Genomic DNA, 19729 nt, shown 5'->3' with positions numbered 1-19729 from the left:
CCCCGGCCCTGGGGCACAGCTTCTAAGCACTGAACGCGTGTGGCCACACGGCCACCACTCACACAGCCACACACGCCTGTGGTGGCTCACCTCAGTGGCGTTGTCTTTCAGCATGGTGTCCGCTGCGGTGATGACGTCCTTACATATGTCGCAAGGAAGGGATTTCTAAGAGGAAAGCACATGAGAGAGAGCAACTCAGTGTCTGTGGGGCATGACTCACACCACACACAGCTAAAACCTCCCCCGGCCTTTCCCCCGTTTCATCTGGCCAGGACGCGCTCGCAGCCACATCTGACGCACAGGCACATCCCGGTCCCTGGCCGACACAAGACACACTCGGAGGCCACGGCGGAAGGACCGACTGGCCAGGGGACCCTGTGCTTCTACTGCACGGACGCACTTGTTTCGTGCCCCCACCGCTCAGCACCTCGCTCAGCGCACGCAGCACAGACCAGTTCCAGGTGAGCACTCACAACAGCTGTGAGGAAACGGGCTCAGAAAGGTGAAAATCGGAGCAGTGGAAACCATGGAAAATCGGTGACACACCGCGACGTCACCAGGGACCAATGTCACTATCAGAGTTGAAGGGGGTGGGGCAGGGAAGCAAGCCCCAGCCGACACCCGTGCTTCTGTGCACCCACACTGGCCCTGTCACCCGAGTTCCGTCCACCCTCCACTTCCCGGTCCATGCTGTGCGCAGGTGGAGGCCGCCTATTGCCGCTCCAGAGCGCAGAGGCACCACACGAGTCTGCTGACAAGCTGAGGCACCCACCATGGCCCCACATGGACCAGGACCATGGAAACTCTAGTTGGTTCTCAAAGTTCTTGGGGGGCTCCCTTCTTGACATGAGCTGACTTTTGACCCATGAAGAAGGAATTAACATGTCTGGGTAAGATTAAGGAATACCGGTGACCTCAGCCACATTCAGAGAAACCAACCTGAACTTGGTCGGGCTAATAATGTGCATGGGACCAACTAGGAGAGATTCAGGCATCATTCATGAAACTATCCTATCAAAAGAAAAAGATCGAAAGTCCTCGCCTGACACACATTAAACTTGGAAAGAGGGCGCAGTATTAAAGACAAAGCCAGGAGCAAATTAGACACCAAATCCAAAAGTAATTGTGGCAATCAGCAGTATTCCAAAGAATTCAGAAAATATCTCTTAAAGGGCAGTGTTATTTAATTCATCATTCTTCTCTTACTGATTCCACTGGCCACTGACGCATGTTAGAACTTGAACTCCACTCAGTCAAACCTGGCCTGGACCACAGGAAGTGGCACATCCCAGAGGAAGCAAAGAGCACCTCCTGCTGGTGCAGCCAGCACAGCTTGGGCATCTCACAATGGGGTTCAGGTTATGTGAAGAATGCACCTGAGGTCTGTCACTTTAGAGTATTCCCCGTGAGTGTTAAGAGCCCCACATTAATATGCTATTTTTAACACTGTTTGGCCCTGGCTGGTGTGGCTCAGTGGACTGAGCACCAGACTGCGAACCAAAGGATTCCCAGTCAGGGCACATGCCTGGGTTGCAGACCAGGTCCCCCAGAGGAGGCGTGCGAGAGGCACCACACATTGGTGTTTCTCTCCCTCTTTCTCCCTCCCTTCCCCTCTCTAAAAATAAATAAATAAAATCTTTAGGAAAAAAAGTTTAAATGAAAAACAAAATCAGTGGCATTTTATCCAGTTTGATCACAGCTGGAAATAAAATTATAAATACTAAAGCTCCAGGGTCTGAATTAGTGACCCAAACAGGCAGCTGAGAGAGGCAGAGAAGAAAACATCAAAAAGGGGGAAAGGACCTGAAAAGCTTCGCATCTCCTTTCTGGGTAACTGGCCAAGGGTGAGAGCGACCCTCGTGTGCGCAGTTCTGGGAATGAGAGCTGCGAACCCACTGCCGGCCCCTCACGGGACTCGGATAGGTGGGGTCAGCACAGAGGCCTGGAGGGCAGCACAGAACACAGGGCATGGGCACGGGAGGGCCTCGCCCTGTCTCTGCCGCCTTACCCTCTCCAACCCGAATTCTCTCCATGGTGAGAGGGGCACACCCACCAGCAGGTGGTCCCGCCTCCCTCCCAGGGTCACCGTGAGAAACAAACACAATGAGGCAAAAGAACGTGCTTTGTCAACGGCAGTGGGTACGGCAGTGGGTACGGAAGCCAGCATGGAACGGAGCGCGGAGCAAGGAACGGAGGGAGGGCACTCACCACCGTCGGCTTGTTCCAGACGGTCTGCAGGCAGTGCTTCACGGCCCCGCAGTCAGCCGCCGTCTTCACATTCTGGCACCACACCTCGGAGCCTCGGGTGCACTCTTTCAGGCCCAGGACAGGGCTGGCGACAGCTGAAAGGAAAACCACTGTGAGCAGGTGGCTCACCCTCTCGCCAGGTCCCCCTCACATGGTCACCCAGGGCCGGGCGCGCCGGCCTGGCATCCCAGCGGGGAGGTGCTTTGGAGGCAGGGCAGGGGCGGCAGCCCCAATGCCTCATCCAGCCCCACTTGCCAAGCCGTGTGGTCCTGCCAGTCACAGGGCTGAAGGGACCAGTCTCTGTGGCTCCATTTCTCCTCTCAAACTACTGACATTTTTAAACCATATTAGGGAATACCAGACCTTTCAATCTTTATAACCTTAAAGACATTCCAAATCCCGTGATGTAATGAAAGAAACCACAGAAGACTGACTTTTCAGTATATATTTTAACACCTGCAGAAAGAAAATTAGCCAGTTTTTTAAAAATTCGTAGGGGAAAACAACAAGATTCATATCCTTATTACACAGAAAAACAATTCAGAATGTTCTAACAGAAACGCTCTTTACAAGCCTAACAGTGAGCTTTTGCACACCAGCACGTTTATCAGCGAAGCGGCGAGGCCACACAGCCCAGGGTGAATGAAGTGCGTCCATTCAACCAGGCGCAGGGCGTGGGCTGCCGCGGTGGTGCGAAGGGACGGGCAGGGCTGGGTCGGCGACACACAGGGTCAAAGCAGGGTGATCAGCTGAATTATTACTTAACTCCCAATGTTAGGTTGTGTGTGTATAATTTTTAAAAAATATCTTATAAACTATCCTAAGAGTTCTTATTGTTTCTTAAAAGAGGTCTACAGTACCCTTGTTTCTGAAACTAGGAAACGGGAAACCCCTCACTAGCTCCCATCACTGATGACTGAGCAGGAGGGGGGCAGACCCCAGCAGGGGGTGCCAGTGGCCGCTGGCTGGCCGGCTGAGTTGAAAAACCCAGTCACTAAAGAAGGAATTTCGAGCCCCAGCAGTCACACTGCATATTGTTCCTACTTGTAAGCCGACAGAGGGCACAGTAACTCTACAGACATGTGACACACATGTGCACACTCACACAGTATACGACACTGGTGAGGTCAGTAGGTGCTCTCCTTTCTCAGGAGAGGGAAGGAAATGAAACGCTATTATTACTAGTCCAACCAAAGCTATAGTTCTACAAACTATTTGTGAAAATGAGGCAGGAGACAGCTTAGGAAGAACTCTGAGACTGAAATACTGTCACTGGCCAGCATCTAGCACCCTGGTTGCCAGGAAACGTGTTTTACCAATTAGGTAGAATAAACAGTAAACTGAGGCAGGGAGGAGGAAGGAGACAAGTCTCACATGCTAACTCAGCAGTCCTGAGCTGGTCTGATAATATTGCCAGGTGCTCCAACATCACAAGAAACACTATGTTAGCAAGAAAGAAGGAAAGTCCTTGAAATTCTATGTAGTGTTTCCACTATCTGAGAAAGAAAGCCCTGAAACTGTGCTTTCATCCCAAGGCCTGAATGTGGGAGAGGGTTCCCGGTGCCCAAAGAAAGAGCCCATAAAACAACTTCGGTTAATTGCCTACCTCTGGTCACTATCTGCTTTACGAGGGAGTCCCTGATGCTTACAGAAAGAGCCCATAAATAACTTTGGAAAGTGCCCCAATTTTAAAAAACTGCCTCCTGTCATGCATTTGTTTTACAACAAGATGAACAAATGGGGTCCGGAGCAAGATAAGGATTTCGGCTAAAAGACCCCCACACATACCTAAGTTTGGGTAGTCACATTCCCCCAAGAAAGCTGGCACCACATTTACCAGTTAATCAATATGTAATTTTTTTTTCCTCCTATCCCACCAACCATGTAAGTCCTCAGAACAAAGGTCTCTCTCTCTCTCTCTCTCTCTCTCTCTCTCTCTCTCTCTCTCTCTCTGCTCTTGGCTCTTGGGCCACAGAGCCTCTGGCCACCCAGCCTCAGGCTGCCCAGGGGCTTGCCACCCTGGTCTTCAGCCGCTCTTGCTTTTGTCACCCAGCTTTGCCCTGAAACTTTGCCTTTCACCCCCTACTCTACCCGGTCCTGTTTTCTTCCATGGGAACGGGCCACTAATAAACTGATTACATACTACTAGATTTGTTGACATGTAATACTTTACATGCGTCAGCAAGAAGAACCAGGTCTCTCCTGTCAACAAAAAGACTGGGTCACAGGTCCCCCAAAAAGCTGAAGCCAGATCATCTCCACCCTTTCAGAGACCAGCAAATGCACTATTAATCTGCCACCCAGTTTACAGCTCTCTCTGCCCCATGGAGACAAAAGCCCACCACCACTGGTTCATGAACCCGTCTGAACTAGCCACATTCCAAAGGCCGCTGGTTGGAACTTTGGTTTCCATGGGAAAACGTGTGAGATTCAAAACAGTACCAAGCTCCCCAGATGGCGCAGGCAAGTTCAGTTAACCAGTAATGCAGCCCAGCTGAGCTGGGGCTGGTCCTCAGCCACAGGTCTGGGGAGGCAGAGGGCAGCGAAGTTGAGTCACGAGGGTAGCTCCGGGGAGAGTGGGGGCCACGGAGACACCACCAGTCGGAGCCCCAGACCTGGCAGCTGCCACCAGCACCTGCCTCGCTCTTCCTAGGCACTGGGCCCCCAGGACTCCTGAAAAGCACCCACTAAGCTATACTGCCTCGTTCTACCTCCAATTAGGAGGAAGGAGCCCCATTAATGAAAAAGGAAGCTACCAATGAGTCTCCAGGAAGAGGAACACACAGTGACACACAGGAAGCCAAAAAGAGGATGGACGTCAGTAGGAAGAAAGCAGGGCCCGTGAGCAGTCTTCACACAAGGCCTGACCAGCACGCTCCGTTCTCACAGTCAAGAATAACTCTGATCCAAAGGTTTTCGCCAACCATCCCAGCCAGTGACCAGCTGCCAATGACCAAAACCTATCAGGTTCAGGGAACAGAAGGTACCACCACAGGCCCAAGCAACAATACTTTGTAGCTTGTTTACAGCTTCTTGGAACTTGAAACAGTAACCACTTGCAGTAGTAATGCTTTTGTTATTTGTTTTGGCCAGGCTATTCTGAACTAAAAATCACCTGGGTAGCCCCTTTTATCTGACACTGGCCCAGCTAACAAACCCCAGGTCATTCCCAGTCCCAACAGTGTCTATTAAGCAAGGAAGCCTCCCACCTCAGAACTGGAGGTAAAAGGCAGGCACAGTGGCCAACCTGGTAGATGCAGGAAGTCACCAAAGTCAAGCCTGAAACAGATTTCAGGGCCACTGAGAAATGAAACTGACATCCCGGCTCCTGGAAGTTCAGTTCTTAGCAAGACATTCATTCATTCCCCTTCGCCTCCAATCTAAAGCCAAGGCATAAAAGTGCATATTACAAAAACGGTCTGTGGTGTACAGCAGATGCAATCTCCTAAGATGAAGCAATGCATACTGGCAGAGAGATAACCGTATGTCCTCAGGACCGGCAATGCGAGGCTGAGACACAAGCATGGGTGACACCAGTGAACCACCTGCTGAAAGGTTCAGGTGCTTATTTTGGAGCTGCTCTCCCAAGGGGAAAACAAACAATGGGTCAAAATAATATATTTATACACAAAATCCTCACACCAATTCCAGGGGCTCTCAAGCACCGCCACGCCTGTCCAGGGACCCTGGCTGTGCACTGAAAGCTCCAGAGGCAAGCCTGGCTTTTTCCAGAAAAGTGGGAAAACCACCACGAGGGGTGGGATTACCAACATCACCGATCCCTCAGGAAAGACGAATGGGCACAGACGTGGGCCCTTTCACCCCACAGAGGGAGGGACAGACACGAAAGAGAGAGGCACAAAAGTAAAATACAAACGCAGGGAACAGCGTGCACAGGACAACAAAGAAAATTACTAAATGCCTAGGAGGGAGCGAGAGGCGGCTTCTGCAAAATGAATTGTAACTGGCACCTAAAGGCAGAAATACCGAAGACTGGCTACATGGAGACGGCCGAGGGGAAATTCCTGAACAGTCTTCTTTACCAAAGTGGAAGAAATCCCCTTTGTCTCTTCAGGACCGGGGCAGGGGGGAGTGGCAGGGGCCAGGCTACAGCGATAGGCCTCGGGCGCACCGGGCAGGACGACTTCTGGCACATGCACTCCCACGTGAGGCATCCCTCCTACGGCCACAGCGGATGGGAGTGTCTCCACAGCCCGGGCATGATGCAGCCAAAGGACTGAAAAAGAGGCGGGAGAGTCAGATGGCCGAGCTCCTAACTGGAATGGAGAGCTCATTCCAAACTGTCCAAGCAAGAGGTGGTAGCATCGAGGGCTGAGAGAGAGGCTAACAGAAAAGATTCCAAAAGGACATTACAGCCAGGAAAATGAAACTCAACAGGGTTGAACTGAAATGTGGAGTCTCTTAGGCCAGCGATTTTCCACTGGTGTGTCACAAGCATCTTTAAAACATGCAGTACCTGACTACTTAATCTAATCTCCCTTAGACTGTCAAATTGGAAAAAAAAAAAAAAGACAACAGCTAACACAACAATAGCCATCCAGTGTAAATGCCCTGTCTTGAACCATAAGTATGGAGTTGAATCTTATTGGTCATGTCACAAAATGAGGTTGCATCTCATTGGTTAATTCTTGGTACCAGAAATACTTATATACAAGTATAGGCACCTGATTTTTTTTAAATCACTTTGGAAGCAACAAGGGTTGGTAATCACTATTTTTTTTTGCAAATCAATCAATATTTTACCTATTTTTTGGTCAGATTGGCAAAAAATAGTTTTTTGGTATGCTAAGTTTTAGTAATTAGTTTGTGAGAGCCATGAGATGGAAAAGATTGAAAATCACTGTCTTAGGCTAAAAGAGAAGAGGAGATAGCAAGAGCCAACAAAACAAGGATGGAAGTGGTGGTCGGAAGCTGCGCTGCCCGAGCCAACATGAGTGGGGGGCAGCACAGGCCGTGCTGGAGGCAGAACACACCTGCTCGCTCTGCTTCCTGTGAAATGGTGACACGTAGAGTGTGTGTGGGGGGGGCGGGGGGGACAACACATGACACCACTCCTGAGTCACCTAGAAGCCTGGTGTGTGTAGCTGGGAGAGAGGATGCTTGGAGACACAGTCATCTTCATGGGCAAAGGACACCTCCTACTTACCACATGAGTGGACCTGTTCTGTGTGGTCTCAGACCCCAGACCTCAGGGCAATGAATGAGCAGACCACAGCTTAAGGTGAGGAACACATATTTCACGTCCTCAGAAATATAAAAAGGAAACGACTTCCCTCATTAAGTGATGAGCTCTCCAACAGCAGAAGCAACCAAGCAAAACAAAATGCCCAACCTATGAGGAATTCTGTGTAAGAATTCTGAGTGGAGAAGGCCTCTGACCAGAAGACCTCTTAGGGGTTACAAGTCCTAATTCATGTATCAGTGATGCAAAGGACATTTTCAGTATTGATATATAACCAATATATAAAAATTAGCCTAAATCACTTCCTGATGGAAGTTATTCCTCAAAACATGTTCCTAGCAAAGCCTTCGTCTCTACTCTCATCCTCCCACATTCTGCCCCCAAATACCAACTTCCTTCTCTGAAGAAACATGTTGAACTCAAGTTCTTAGAATGCCTGCCTGACCCCTGGAGCTCTCTGATTAAATGTGTCACATTAAGACGTGAACTCTACTCAAGAGTCACTGAAGCACTGCACTTCTCAGTGCCAGGACCTGGCACGGGAGCCCTTGGTGACGACTCTCTGGGGGGCTGAATCAGAGACCTTAGCATTTCAGAGACCCTGAAACCCTACAGGCAAATCTCAGTTCATTAAGACAGACACTTAAAAGACTTCAATTATATTTCCCTGGGAAATGGGTGGGTGCTCTGTTCACTCTTCCCTCTCCAGGCCTAACCATACATGTTCTAAACCTTTCCACACATAGGTCACTTACCGAAAACAGGTGACCATGGAATTTACTGTATTGAGTGGCTGCCGCAGCTGCACCAGCCATGCAGCCACGGGCTCTGCAGGGGCTCCAGGCTCCAGCCAGAACGCCACAGTAAGCCTGGGCGGGGCAGAGTTCAGAGAGCCAAGTGTGTTTTAGGTGCTCTTCTGTACCTTCTTATGAAAGGTAACTAAACTTTGAGTCTAGGGTGAGACTTCTAAGACAATTTAGCCACCACCTAAATTAAATGCTCTCTTTTCAAATGCAGCGCCCTGAAAAGGTAGGATCTGGCTCCAAGTCCTGGCCGAATGACCTTAAGCAATTCACTGTCCTTCTGAGCTCATTATTCTTCTGCGAAGTGAAGATAAAATCCTTGTCATCACTGGACCATTGTGACAGCCAAGACGACAATTACACACTTCAAGTGCCAGAACATACATCCCCCTCCACTACGCCCTTGTCAGCATCACTGGTATTTTACTGTGTTCACATATCTCAACTCCCCGACCAGGCTGACTTTGAAATCATTGCGTCAGGGGTTCAGATCTTGGCTCCACCACTTTGTCATGTGACCTTGAGACATCAGTCTTCAGATCTGCAAAATGGGCCTATTACTAGTACTTGCTCCTAAGAGTCTGTAAAAATTAACCAATACTTGTGCAACACAGTGCAGTGCTGGCATGCCATGAAAGTCCAGTTAGTGCCATTATCATCATCATCATCATCATCATTATCATCACCATCATCCGAAGTGGCAACAGGACCTTTCTCTGACCGATTATCTCCCCCAGAACAGGTGCTCCACAGACAGCTGAATCAGGGGGCTGTTCTATCTGTATACATTTAATCAAGTAATTAAGTGGCAGCTCAAAGACACAGAAGGCTGTATCCCAACAACCTCGGGGTTGTCGGTTACGAAATTCAAGACCCAGGAGTCAGCACTGTGTCCCTAGGGGCGGGGCAGGAAGTCCCACATGAGCAAGAAAGAGAAGTGCCCAGCAAGGCACCAGTGATGCCACAGGTGCAATGCTTTCAGTAATTTATGAAACTGGAACTCCAGGCTGATTTTCCTCTAATCCCAATGAAGCCACTGCAGTTCAAATTATTTTTGGAACCCACCCTTTAAAGGAGCCCCCTCAAAAACCTCTCCTGTACTGGAAGGGTGAGGAGGCAACACGGCAACAAGACTGCTGCCCTGAGTGCTGGGGTAGGCAGGCCTGAGTGAGTCCCCTGCTCTGCTGCCCGCTAAAGCCAAGACCCAAGCCAAGACCCGGGCGACTTACTCACACAGCCACCATGGAAAACCCAGTGCCCCGTTCTCGGGAATTCTGTGGAGAGTGACGAGAAAGGGAGGAAGCACTGAGACTGCCCGGCACCTACAAAGCTGAGTCGCTTGCACATAACTGTTAACGGTGAGCTTGGGGGTGGGGGGGCGCTGACCAAGGACAGGCATGCGCACTCTAATTTTTACACTTTGGCATAATTTGATTTTTCCTGTTACCTTTAAAAGCAGAAAAAAATAGTTAAATTTTACAATCTGTTTCGGGAACCATGTGGCAAAGACTACAAGTTGTTCCCTTTATTCTTCACACTTTTTAAAAAGATTTTATTTATTTTTAGACACAAGGGAAGGGAGGGAGAAAGAGAGGGAGAGAAACATCAGTGTGTGATTGCCTCTCATATGCCCCTGACTGGGGAACCGGCCCACAACCCAGGCGTGTGCCCTGACTGGGAATCGAACCAGCGACCCTTTGGTTCTCAAACCGGTACTCAATCCACTGAGCCACACCAGCCAAGGCTATTCTTCACTCCTTTCAAAGGAACCACAAGCTCCGAGCTAACATGGCTGCCAAGATGAAAAACTACACTTCCCCGTCTCTTCCCTAGCCTGCTCCAGCCACGAAACCACGTGCTGACTGGTGGGATGTTAGCAGAGGCTATCACACCTTTAAAGACAAGCGTGATGGCTGGACCTCTGGCAATCAGGGCAGACCGAGAAGGGGCAGACCTCGAGCATGCAGAACATGGAGCTGGAAGAGGCGCCGAGTATTCCTGGGAACAAAACCACCACACTAGCCCTGGACTGCCTGGCTCCTAAACTTTCTGTGACAGATAGGAAGAGTTCCATCACATTTAAGCCACTCCTATTCTAGGTCTCTGTTTTCTGCAGTCAAACCTAAGCTTAACTAAACACCAGCTTAGTCATCTACCTCATTCACCAGAGGAGTCTCCAAATGACAAGCCTTTACTAAGGCTTACTTCCATTGAGGATAACTAAAAGCCCATGTATGCAACGTAGTTACCAGAGAATTTGAAAAGCAACCTTACAGTGAAGGGGGCCTTTCCTAGGAGGTATATCTTCTGCTCTATTTCTTAACACAGTCTTTTTTTTTAGCCATACAACACATGCTTTTCCTTTTCAATATTTCAGGCAACGCACGCAGCCTCCCAGTACCAACAAACACAGCAAACATTCCAAAGGCAGAGGATAGGCCCCCTGGGTAATGTATCGCCATGGCAACAGGTAGGCTGCTAGGAAACGAAGAGAGGATAACCCCAGGAGGTGCGGCAGCTACCCTGCATTCAGACATTTCTCGGAGCTCATGCACTTAGATCCCCTAAGAGCAAGAGATAGTGCCACATATGCAACAGTGACCACCTGATCACAGCTGGTGTCACAAGTTCGTTCTACAGGAAAGAGCATTTGTCTCCTCTTTAGAGGACCCTGCTTTTGGAAAACATTCTGCAGAGAATAAAAACAATGCCCATTTAATCATTCAGAACAGCATACCCTCAGAGGCAGCATGCCTTGTACTGGAGAAAGATCCAAACATTCCTCTAACCACGAAAGAAATCCATGGCAATAAAGCCCTCAAGCTCACTAGGCTAAGTCCCATCACCTCTGACCTAGATAAGCTATTATTTCTGCTAGGACAAAGGTTCTTTCTTCCCTGCTTCTCCTCTCCCACTGCTGCCTTGCTTTTTAATCTTCCTCCCAAGCCAGATCATTTTAGGACAAAAAGTCTATCTACATGGAGAAGGCAACAGAGTCCTCAGGCAAATGGCCTCCTGCAGTAACTGAGACAGACAAGAATACAAGAGTGATGCCATGTGGCATAGTTAATTTGGGGAAGAGAAATTCCTATCCAGTTCATTCAAGAATACTCCAGTCCAGCATAAATTCCCGCTAACAAAACTCTTCTCCCTAAATGCCAACCCATTCAGGTGACGGATAGAGGTGAACTTAAATCTCCTTAGATGAGATCATGCCACAAGTGGACCATGAAGAAGTGAGCCCCTGGCAGTACTGCCCAGGGTCCAATCAGGTGAACAGGTACAGGCAGGGGTCAAAGGCACAGCTGCCTGGTTCCAGACCCAGCCCAGGGTGCTGCTCAGAAGTCGATGCAGTGAGCCACAAGTGGCACGGGCCCTACCCCATCCCTGCTAAATGGCTGCATGGTCTCCGAACACGTGCAGGAGACGGTAACACGCTAAGAGTTCATGCAAACCCCACCAGGAAATTCAGTGTCTCAACTTGTCCCATGTGACTGCTTATTAATTCAAGTTTCAGATACATGCATGTCTATTATACATGTCACTCTGGCTTACTTTAGCTAATATTTAATAGTACTGCCTTCATTTGAAATGCCAAAATCCAAAACTCAGACCACAGCATACATTAGGGCAGGGTATTAGAATGCCCCCAGTATTCTGATGTGGTTGCTCTCACCTCAAGAGGGCGCTCGGGAGGGCTGAATCAATGTTAAGCACAGAGCACTTAGAACAGCGCTCAGTATACAATCGCTTCCCAGTGTCAGGTGTCACGATGCCTGCAGTTCCTGCAAATCAGCCACACCAGTGGTTCTGAGTGTGGTGCTGAGAACCCTGGGGGCCAGAGGTCCTTTCAGGGGCTCCATGAGGTCAAAATTCTCATAATACCACCAAGATAGTAGTTGCCTTTTTCACTCATTCTCTCACAAATGTGCAGTGGCGTTTCCCAAGGCATATGACAGGGGACCCTGCAACAGACTGACTGCAGAAGCCCTGAGGATCTGGCCAGCGTTAACGAGATTGCAAAAATGTCAAACAAGCCCATCATCTCTCTAAATACGTTTGTGTTTTAGGTAAACATTACTTTTCATAAAAATTATGTCAAATGTTATGGGTTCCTTATTATTTCTAAAGAATTTTTTAAAATTTTGTCAGCTTAACTGTTAAGATGGTAAGTATTGACAGATACGGCCCACACAAACAAAAGCTCTTTGGGAGTGCCCCAGTAACTTGTGGGTACATAGGGATCCCCGGAATGAAACACCTGAGAACCACTGAGTCAAACAGTTACGAACAACCCACTTCTGGCACAAAAAGGAGGGGAAGTAGCTGCCTCATTTTATAGCTGATTCCCTTTTCAGATTTACCTCAAATCAAAGCCAGGGACATCTTTCTAGGTCACGTTCCACTCCTGTGCCCCTCCCACCCACATAAAATCCTCTCCCGTGTGGGCGGGGGGTGTCCCTCTAACCTGGACATGAACCATTACAAAGGTTAGTGCTTCACTTGAGCCCAAAGTCACCTTTGATTTGTGAACTCCTAAGTGACAAGTCCTCAAAATTCATGTCAGTAAATAAAACGCTTTACTTCATCACGAGAAGTCGCGGCACCAGTAACATTTAAGGGTCACGCACACCAGCCCATCAGCACTTCCTGGGCTGAAGTCTCCTTGGCTTCCATTCACGCCACCATCCAGTCCTGCTGAGCCCTCAGCGGGCCGAGCACTGCTGTTCATGCTGCACATGCAGCAGGGGACCAAGACGGCAAATAAGATGCCACATGGTGTCAGGTGGTGTGAGCGCTTTGAAGGAAAATGAAGCAAGGCCAAAGAGCGAGACTAGCACAGGGTGGCGTGGCCATCTGGGACAGAGCACTACAGATTCTAGTAAGTCCCCAGAGGCTGGACAGCGGCCCTGGCCTCATGGGAGGAAAGGGAGAAGAGTGCTCTCAGAGGCAGCGGAGAGCCAGACGTCATGTGACCTTGCAGGACACACATCAAGTTCTTATCTAGTGAGACAGGAAGCCACGTGACCCTACATGCACAGGACAGTGTGCCACCACAGCGACTAAAGAATTTTTTCACTGTAAAAAGTGACATCATTAGGACTGGCCAGAATAACTTTCTATAGTGTCTTCGTCAATCTTATTTATGAAGTTCCCACTAATGTAAATGATTTCTTTTCAAAAGCAGTTTCTACCCAAATATGGCCAGAATTCAATCCGTAGATTTAGAAGCGTCATTAGAACTCGCCTCACTTTTCTGAAACACAGGCATCCAGCCACAGGGCTGACCTGACGCACCCACACAGTGAACCGCACCGCTGCTATTTATTCCTGCAGACAGCGGGGCGGCAGGATGGGAGAAGATGGGACAGTGAGTGCAGTGGGGTGACCTACACTGCACCACGGAACAGAAACATGACATTAGTGGGAAAACTGGTAAAATCCAGATACAGCTTGCAGTCAGGTTCACAGTGCCCTGACGCTAATCCTTCTGCCAACGCACAGCGGCCACATATGGTGTGAACAGTAGGGAGACCAGGGGACGAGTGGATAGGAACTCAGTGCACTAGCTCTGTCCCTTTTCAGTAAATCTAAAATTATCCCAAAATTTGAAAAGTTTTGTTTTAATGTACTATAGATCTATCTGGATCAGCATGATATACATCTAAGTATAAATAAAAGGAGAAATGCAAATGAAAACCAATTACTATTTTACTCTATCAAATCAACAAAATTTAAAGTTTGACACCAAATGTTAATGATTCAAGTAAAAAAATGCATATTCTGTGAAAACAGAAATTGCCAAAATCACTTTAGAGAGTAATTCGGCAATTTCTAGTTAAGGTGAAATATGTACACTCCACAAGTAATTCTATTCCTAGGTATATCCTCTAAAGAAATGTCTATTCACATGCGCGAGAATATTTATAGCAGCAGTTTGTAACAGGAAAGCAAAACAAATGCTAAAAATCCAAATGTCTTTATCTACAGAATGGAGAGTATGATATACATGGACTACTATGCTGCAGTGAAAACTGAAACACGGCTACATATTACCAACATAGATGAACCTCAAGGAAAAAAACACTAACCCGAGAATAGATACAATATCCAAAGCAATGCTACATATACTGCTGAAGGTTACACCATATCTATGAAAGTATGAAGATCTGCAGGAGAATGATAAATACCAAGTCTAGGAAAGTGGGTATCTATGGAGGGCGATGGGACAGGGCAGGGAGTGGCTAAACAGACTTGTCCTGGGAACAACGGTTAGTGACGGGAGGCCTAGAATGTGAGAATTCAGATCACCAGGAACCCGCCCGATCTGCTGGGCTGCTCTGGTAGAAGCTGAGTTTGGCTGCCTGGAGGGCAGACTCCCGCCTCCCTGCTAACTGCGGGTGACCACCCAGCCTGGTTTGTTTTCCTGGCCCAGGAATTGTGTTCAGCACACATATTTGTAAGTCAATTTAATTTTGTTTTATTAAACTTACATCTTTGAAATGAAAGACACCAGGAGGTATTACAAAGTCAAGGGTAGAGAAGGGTCGCTGTGCTGGTGGGACTAGGACATGACAAACACAACATTGTTTTTGTTCATGGTGCAGCAGCAACCTTACAGTGCTCACTACACCTAGGCCCTGACATATTTGCTGCAACCCAATTAAATGGACCAAAAAGTAAAGTTCATGACAGGGGCTCAAATGTTGGAAAAACGTTAGTTTCAGTTAATAGCTAATAAGCTTAGTAATCATATGTGTAAAGGCTCTTGTTCCAGGAACTGAAGGTAGGACCCACCCTGACTCCAGGGGACCACAAAAAGTTCCGCCTTTGTGTCTCAGGAGGACTGCAAGCCACCACCACGGTATCTGGGCCAGTGTCCCCCAGGGTGAGACACCCACAGCCCAGGACTCAGAAAAAGACCACAGCCCAGGGCAAGAATGCTACAGTTTTTCTAATCCAGTTAACTTTCCCCTGAATTCCAAACCCTTTACCTCCATTTTTCTTCTCCTTATAAAAAGGGCCAGTTTAAAATGGGATTGAAGACAGGTCTGTTAGGGTACAAAGTCACCTCACCTCAGATCACTGGCCATCTGAGTAAAGCACCCACAGAGATTCAATCCCCGTCTCTGCTTACTGGGTCTGGTAGGTGACAGGCAGCAAGAACACTGGCCTTTCCGGTTTTATAAGTACTTCTGCAGCAGCCAAAATCTTTATCCTAATCACTATATTTATCATTGTTTTAAAATGGTTAAGAAATCAATATAAAAAACAGGCAATATAATTAGCACTCTCCTCTGCTGATTTACAGAAAATCTAGAACGTCCCCGTGGTGTTGGCAGGACCAACAGGACCCAGAGAGGAAGGCTCGGAGCCTGGCACCCGGCACACCGGGACACCGTGGTGGAAGGCTGCCTCCAAGGCCTTGGCACCGGGTAGCTCAGTTTAGGCCGTGAGAGCTCCCCACACCTGATCAGACAATGTCCCCGGCCAACACCACCTGTCCACCCTCGCTTTTTCCCACTGTCAAGTGCCACCCTGGCCATCCCAGTTTCCATTAAATTCAAGTTCTCCTGCGCCAATCTAGAAAAATCCAGACCACTCCACTCTCCCATACTCTTCAACTCTCACAGGAAGTACTAGATACAACTGGTCAAATGTAGTTAAAGTGCTTACCAAATACCTGATTGGTTAATACAAATAAACCCTTCATAAATTACATTATTTTCAGACTAAAACTGATTATTGATTGAAAATAGATCAACAGGGGATTCACCCAAAACTCCTGGCAGGTGAGCAATGGAATTCTGTTGATATTCAGCAAACTGTGACATAAATTCCTGTCCTGCGTCATAAAGAGCACAGCTATCAAGTGAATACATATTTGTACGTAACACATTCTGGCACCCCTGGAGGGCCTCCCTGCCTGTGCTGGGCACAGGCCATTCAGCTGGCCGGCCATCACACAAGTGACAGGAACAGGGGAGCTTGGCTTCGGTGAACGCATGCCACCACACACGCCTTATACACATCACCTCGTTAACACGGGCTAGCAGCCTTTTTCCGCCCGAGGAGTCGCCCAGCAACACGGCCTTACTGTCCGTATGATTTCTTTACAAAAGTTCGTAAACAGCAGTTATGTTTTTACACCTATGGTGCTAAATTAAAGCTAACAGTTGTTCCCTTTGGGGCAAGTGAAACAGGGCAGCGAATGGAAAAGCAGAGGGGACTCTGGACGCTGCCAATGCTCCAGTCCTCGACCCTGGGAGCCGCTCGCGGTGCCTATGTTCACCCTGCACAACTCACCAAGTCGGACTGCAAATGTATGTGTTTCCTGTAGGTAGGTTACAACTCAGGAAGTCTGTAAAAAAGTTAAGGAAGGTCAGCACTGCTGGAAGGCTATGGAAAGAGCGAGCACTGTCAGGAGCCCTGGGTTCTGACCCCGACTTCTCCAGTAAAGGGTCTATGATTCAGGGGAGTCACTTTTCGGGGGGCCTCAGTGTCTTCACCCCTTACAAAGAGGTGAGATTAGGTACTCCCCAAGCATGCCATCACTTCCCTCTCTTTCTGAGGGAGGGAAAAGGCAGGGACCACTGGAGAGGCAGAAAATAACTCAAAAGCAAGTGTCTCTACCACGAGGACGCCACTAAAACACAAACCATAAAGCTTCTCCACATCGGAATGACAAAGTGCTGTCGAGCAGAGCCGTGCTGGAAGGGCAAGCTCCAAGCACCTCTCGGGAGCAGATGATCGCTGCCGTCACGACGCACCTTCATTAGCAACATCGATGTTATTAAAAACTTTAGAAATAACATTTCCTAAAAGTCACAGTGGGGCCAGAGCTGTCAAGGCAAGTCAGCATCTACACAGTTATCGGCAAGACCTTGGCATAACCCTAAAGGCCTGGCAGCAAGGTTAGAACAAGGCAATTATAACACATTCCCATTTACTCAAGTATTCAAGGAAGTGGGCCTCTTGGCTTACTTAATATTCCGGTAAACCACCTTCCTATACATATCCAGAGAAGGATTTTACATTTCCAAAGAATCAATTAAGTCCCTTTAGGATAATTTGAATGATTCAGGATTCTTTAGTTTAAAAGATTTTATTTATTTATTTTTAGAGAGAGGGGAAGAGAGGGAAACATCAACGTGCAAGAGATACATCATGGGTAGCCTCTCACACACCCCCAAGTGGGGACCTAGCCCGAAACCCAGGCCTCAGCCCTGACTGGAAGTGGAACTGGCAACTTTTCAGGTTCACAGGCTGGCGCTCAATCCACCGAGCCACACAAGCCAGAACAATTCAGGATTCTTAAAGGTCTTGTGAGAAATAACTCACTGCCTAAGAACAATCATTTGATACGGGGAAAAAAATTGTTCTCAATTGTTCTCAATTAGTGCAGAAAATTTAGGGACTAGCATTAGTTTATTACACCGACCATGGAATAAAAAGCAGTTATCAACCCCAGCAAGAAATAAATTTTCTTCAGTGACTATAAAACCAAAAATCTTTCTTTATAAGCAGATCACCTTTCACAGTCTAAAGTAAAACAAGTTTATGAGCTTGGTTTAAGGTTAAGACACATTCTTTCGAGCTGCTGAAGGCTAACATGAGGAAAAACATCTTAAACCTATTTCATCTATAAGTATCTTCTTAATTCTTTGTTTCTTCTTCAACTCATCCATTTTGTTACTGTTTATTAAAATGTAGGTGGCTGCATGATAATTTGAATGGGGATTAGCCCCTAAACTACACAGTTAATAAACAGAAAGTGAGGTGGGCCATAAAGATTAGGTTTATTTCCCTCAGTGGGCAACGATCTGAAAACACCCAACGCTGGGGTCCTGTCTGCATGTACATTAAAATCTGGCTCGTGACTATCAAACTACAGAACTTTGACTAAGCATTCATCCTCACTCCTTTCCCTTTACCTCGATGGTTTAAATGCGCTTAAGGTGTGAAGGCAGGAATTAGGGTAAAGGGAAGGTCGCGGCGACATGGGGAGGGCACAGGGCCCCTTCTAATTCCAGGTAGACAGTGCAGCTGTTTCCTCCGCGCTGCCTCCTTCCTAGCCTGCGGTGATTTTTACAACCAGTACTATTTCAGGGCAATAAATAGGTGTAACAATACTCTTGTGCACAGCTACGTCTTACACACTTACACTTTCCCCAAATGTAGGCCACTGCTGAAACCGGCCAATGGCTATGCAAAAATATTTTAAAAGTAGGTGAAATGAGGGCTCCATAGCAAAACCATCAGGATCGCAAAACCCCGTATCATCTTCAAGATGTAGGATCAAGAGTATATATATATACATATATATATGCAAAGGCAAACATCAACGATGACTGTACAGTGCACTTTTATGTTCCCTGCAACCTCAATACTTTTAAAAACTGGGCCAACTGGGGCCAAGGGCCAAAGTGCGTCCAGCTGGATGGGGCTCCATTCCACCTCAATCACGTGAGCCCAGCAAAGCGCAGCTGCTTCAGGGATCACCCTACAGGCTCACCCCCAGAGCTGGAAGGGCGAGCTGGGGGGGAGGCCCCAATTCGAGCCCTGAGGAAGAGGCCGCCCGCCTCAAGCCGACACCCAGGTCCCAAGAGGCCGGCCTGAGGGATTCTCCACCGGTCTCCTAGACAAGCGCCGCAACCCCTTCGCCGCGGAGCAGGTACCGGCCCTGCGCACACGCCTGCGCAGTGCGCGTCCCTCGCCAACCCCAACGGGGAGCGAAGGGGCGAGGCCGGGTACAGCACGCTCCGGGACGCGCGGGCCGCGTTCTGCGGGAGATGCCTTCCCCAGGCTGGGGATCCCAAGGGCTTACCCGCGCCCAGGAGGCTGGCCAGGACGAAGAGGGAGTACATGGCGCCGCCGGACCCGCAGTCTGCAATGCAGAGAGTCAGCTGATCCTTCGCAGATATAAACCTGCACCCCCCACGCCCCGGAGCAGTCTACTGCGCAGGCGCAAGCTCCACCCAGACTGGCCCAGCCCGAGCTCCGCAGCCTGACTCAGCGCGGTACAGGGCGCCTGCGCGAAGCAAAGGAGGCGGTGGGGCGGGGCGGAGCTGGGAGAGCGGGTCGAGCTGGGAGAGGGACAGGGGCGGGAAGAACGTGTGGCGGAAGGTAAGGTAGAGGCAGTCAAAATGGAAACTAATAATTGAATAAATCAACGGTTGGAATTATCTATAAAATATCTTCTAAGTCTCTCATTTTTCTTAGGGGTCACCATTTTCTATTATTAGTACCATTTTATAGATGATAATCCATACTCAAAAAGGTTAACCGTCTTGAAGTTCTCACAGTGGAATTCGAACTCACCACACAACCCACACTGTCTCCTAGATGATGTTTGTGGTGTATACCTGGCGGGGGCAGCGTGTAGCTTCATTCTGGACCCTCTATATATTATATATTTATAATCCCTTTTCTGCTTCATGACTCCCAGACAGGCTTTTCGGTATTAAATACACTC

At 48.4% G+C, this 19729-nt stretch overlaps 1 protein-coding gene across 3 annotated transcripts in view; it reads right to left on the bottom strand.

Moving 5' to 3' along the window:
• The window catches only part of LOC123820900 (prosaposin), a 31197-nt gene extending 11962 nt beyond the window's left edge, over positions 1-19235 (bottom strand). For all 3 annotated transcript variants that reach the window (XM_045842010.1, XM_045842011.1, XM_045842012.1), the window contains exons 1-3: positions 19082-19235; positions 2209-2342; positions 91-165 (exon numbers count right to left, since the gene is read on the bottom strand). In XM_045842010.1, the coding sequence (XP_045697966.1) occupies positions 91-165; positions 2209-2342; positions 19082-19121 (249 nt within the window). In that variant the 5' untranslated portion in view covers positions 19122-19235. The remainder of the gene's footprint in view (positions 1-90; positions 166-2208; positions 2343-19081) is intronic.
• Positions 19236-19729: the final 494 nt, after the last annotated feature.

Source organism: Phyllostomus hastatus, unplaced genomic scaffold (assembly GCF_019186645.2).
Source record: "Phyllostomus hastatus isolate PE091 unplaced genomic scaffold, TTU_PhHast_1.1 phas_contig_38, whole genome shotgun sequence".
NCBI lineage: Eukaryota > Metazoa > Chordata > Mammalia > Chiroptera > Phyllostomidae > Phyllostomus > Phyllostomus hastatus.
Note: the sequence above shows the minus strand (reverse complement) of the source record. Positions and strands in the feature narration are given on the sequence as shown.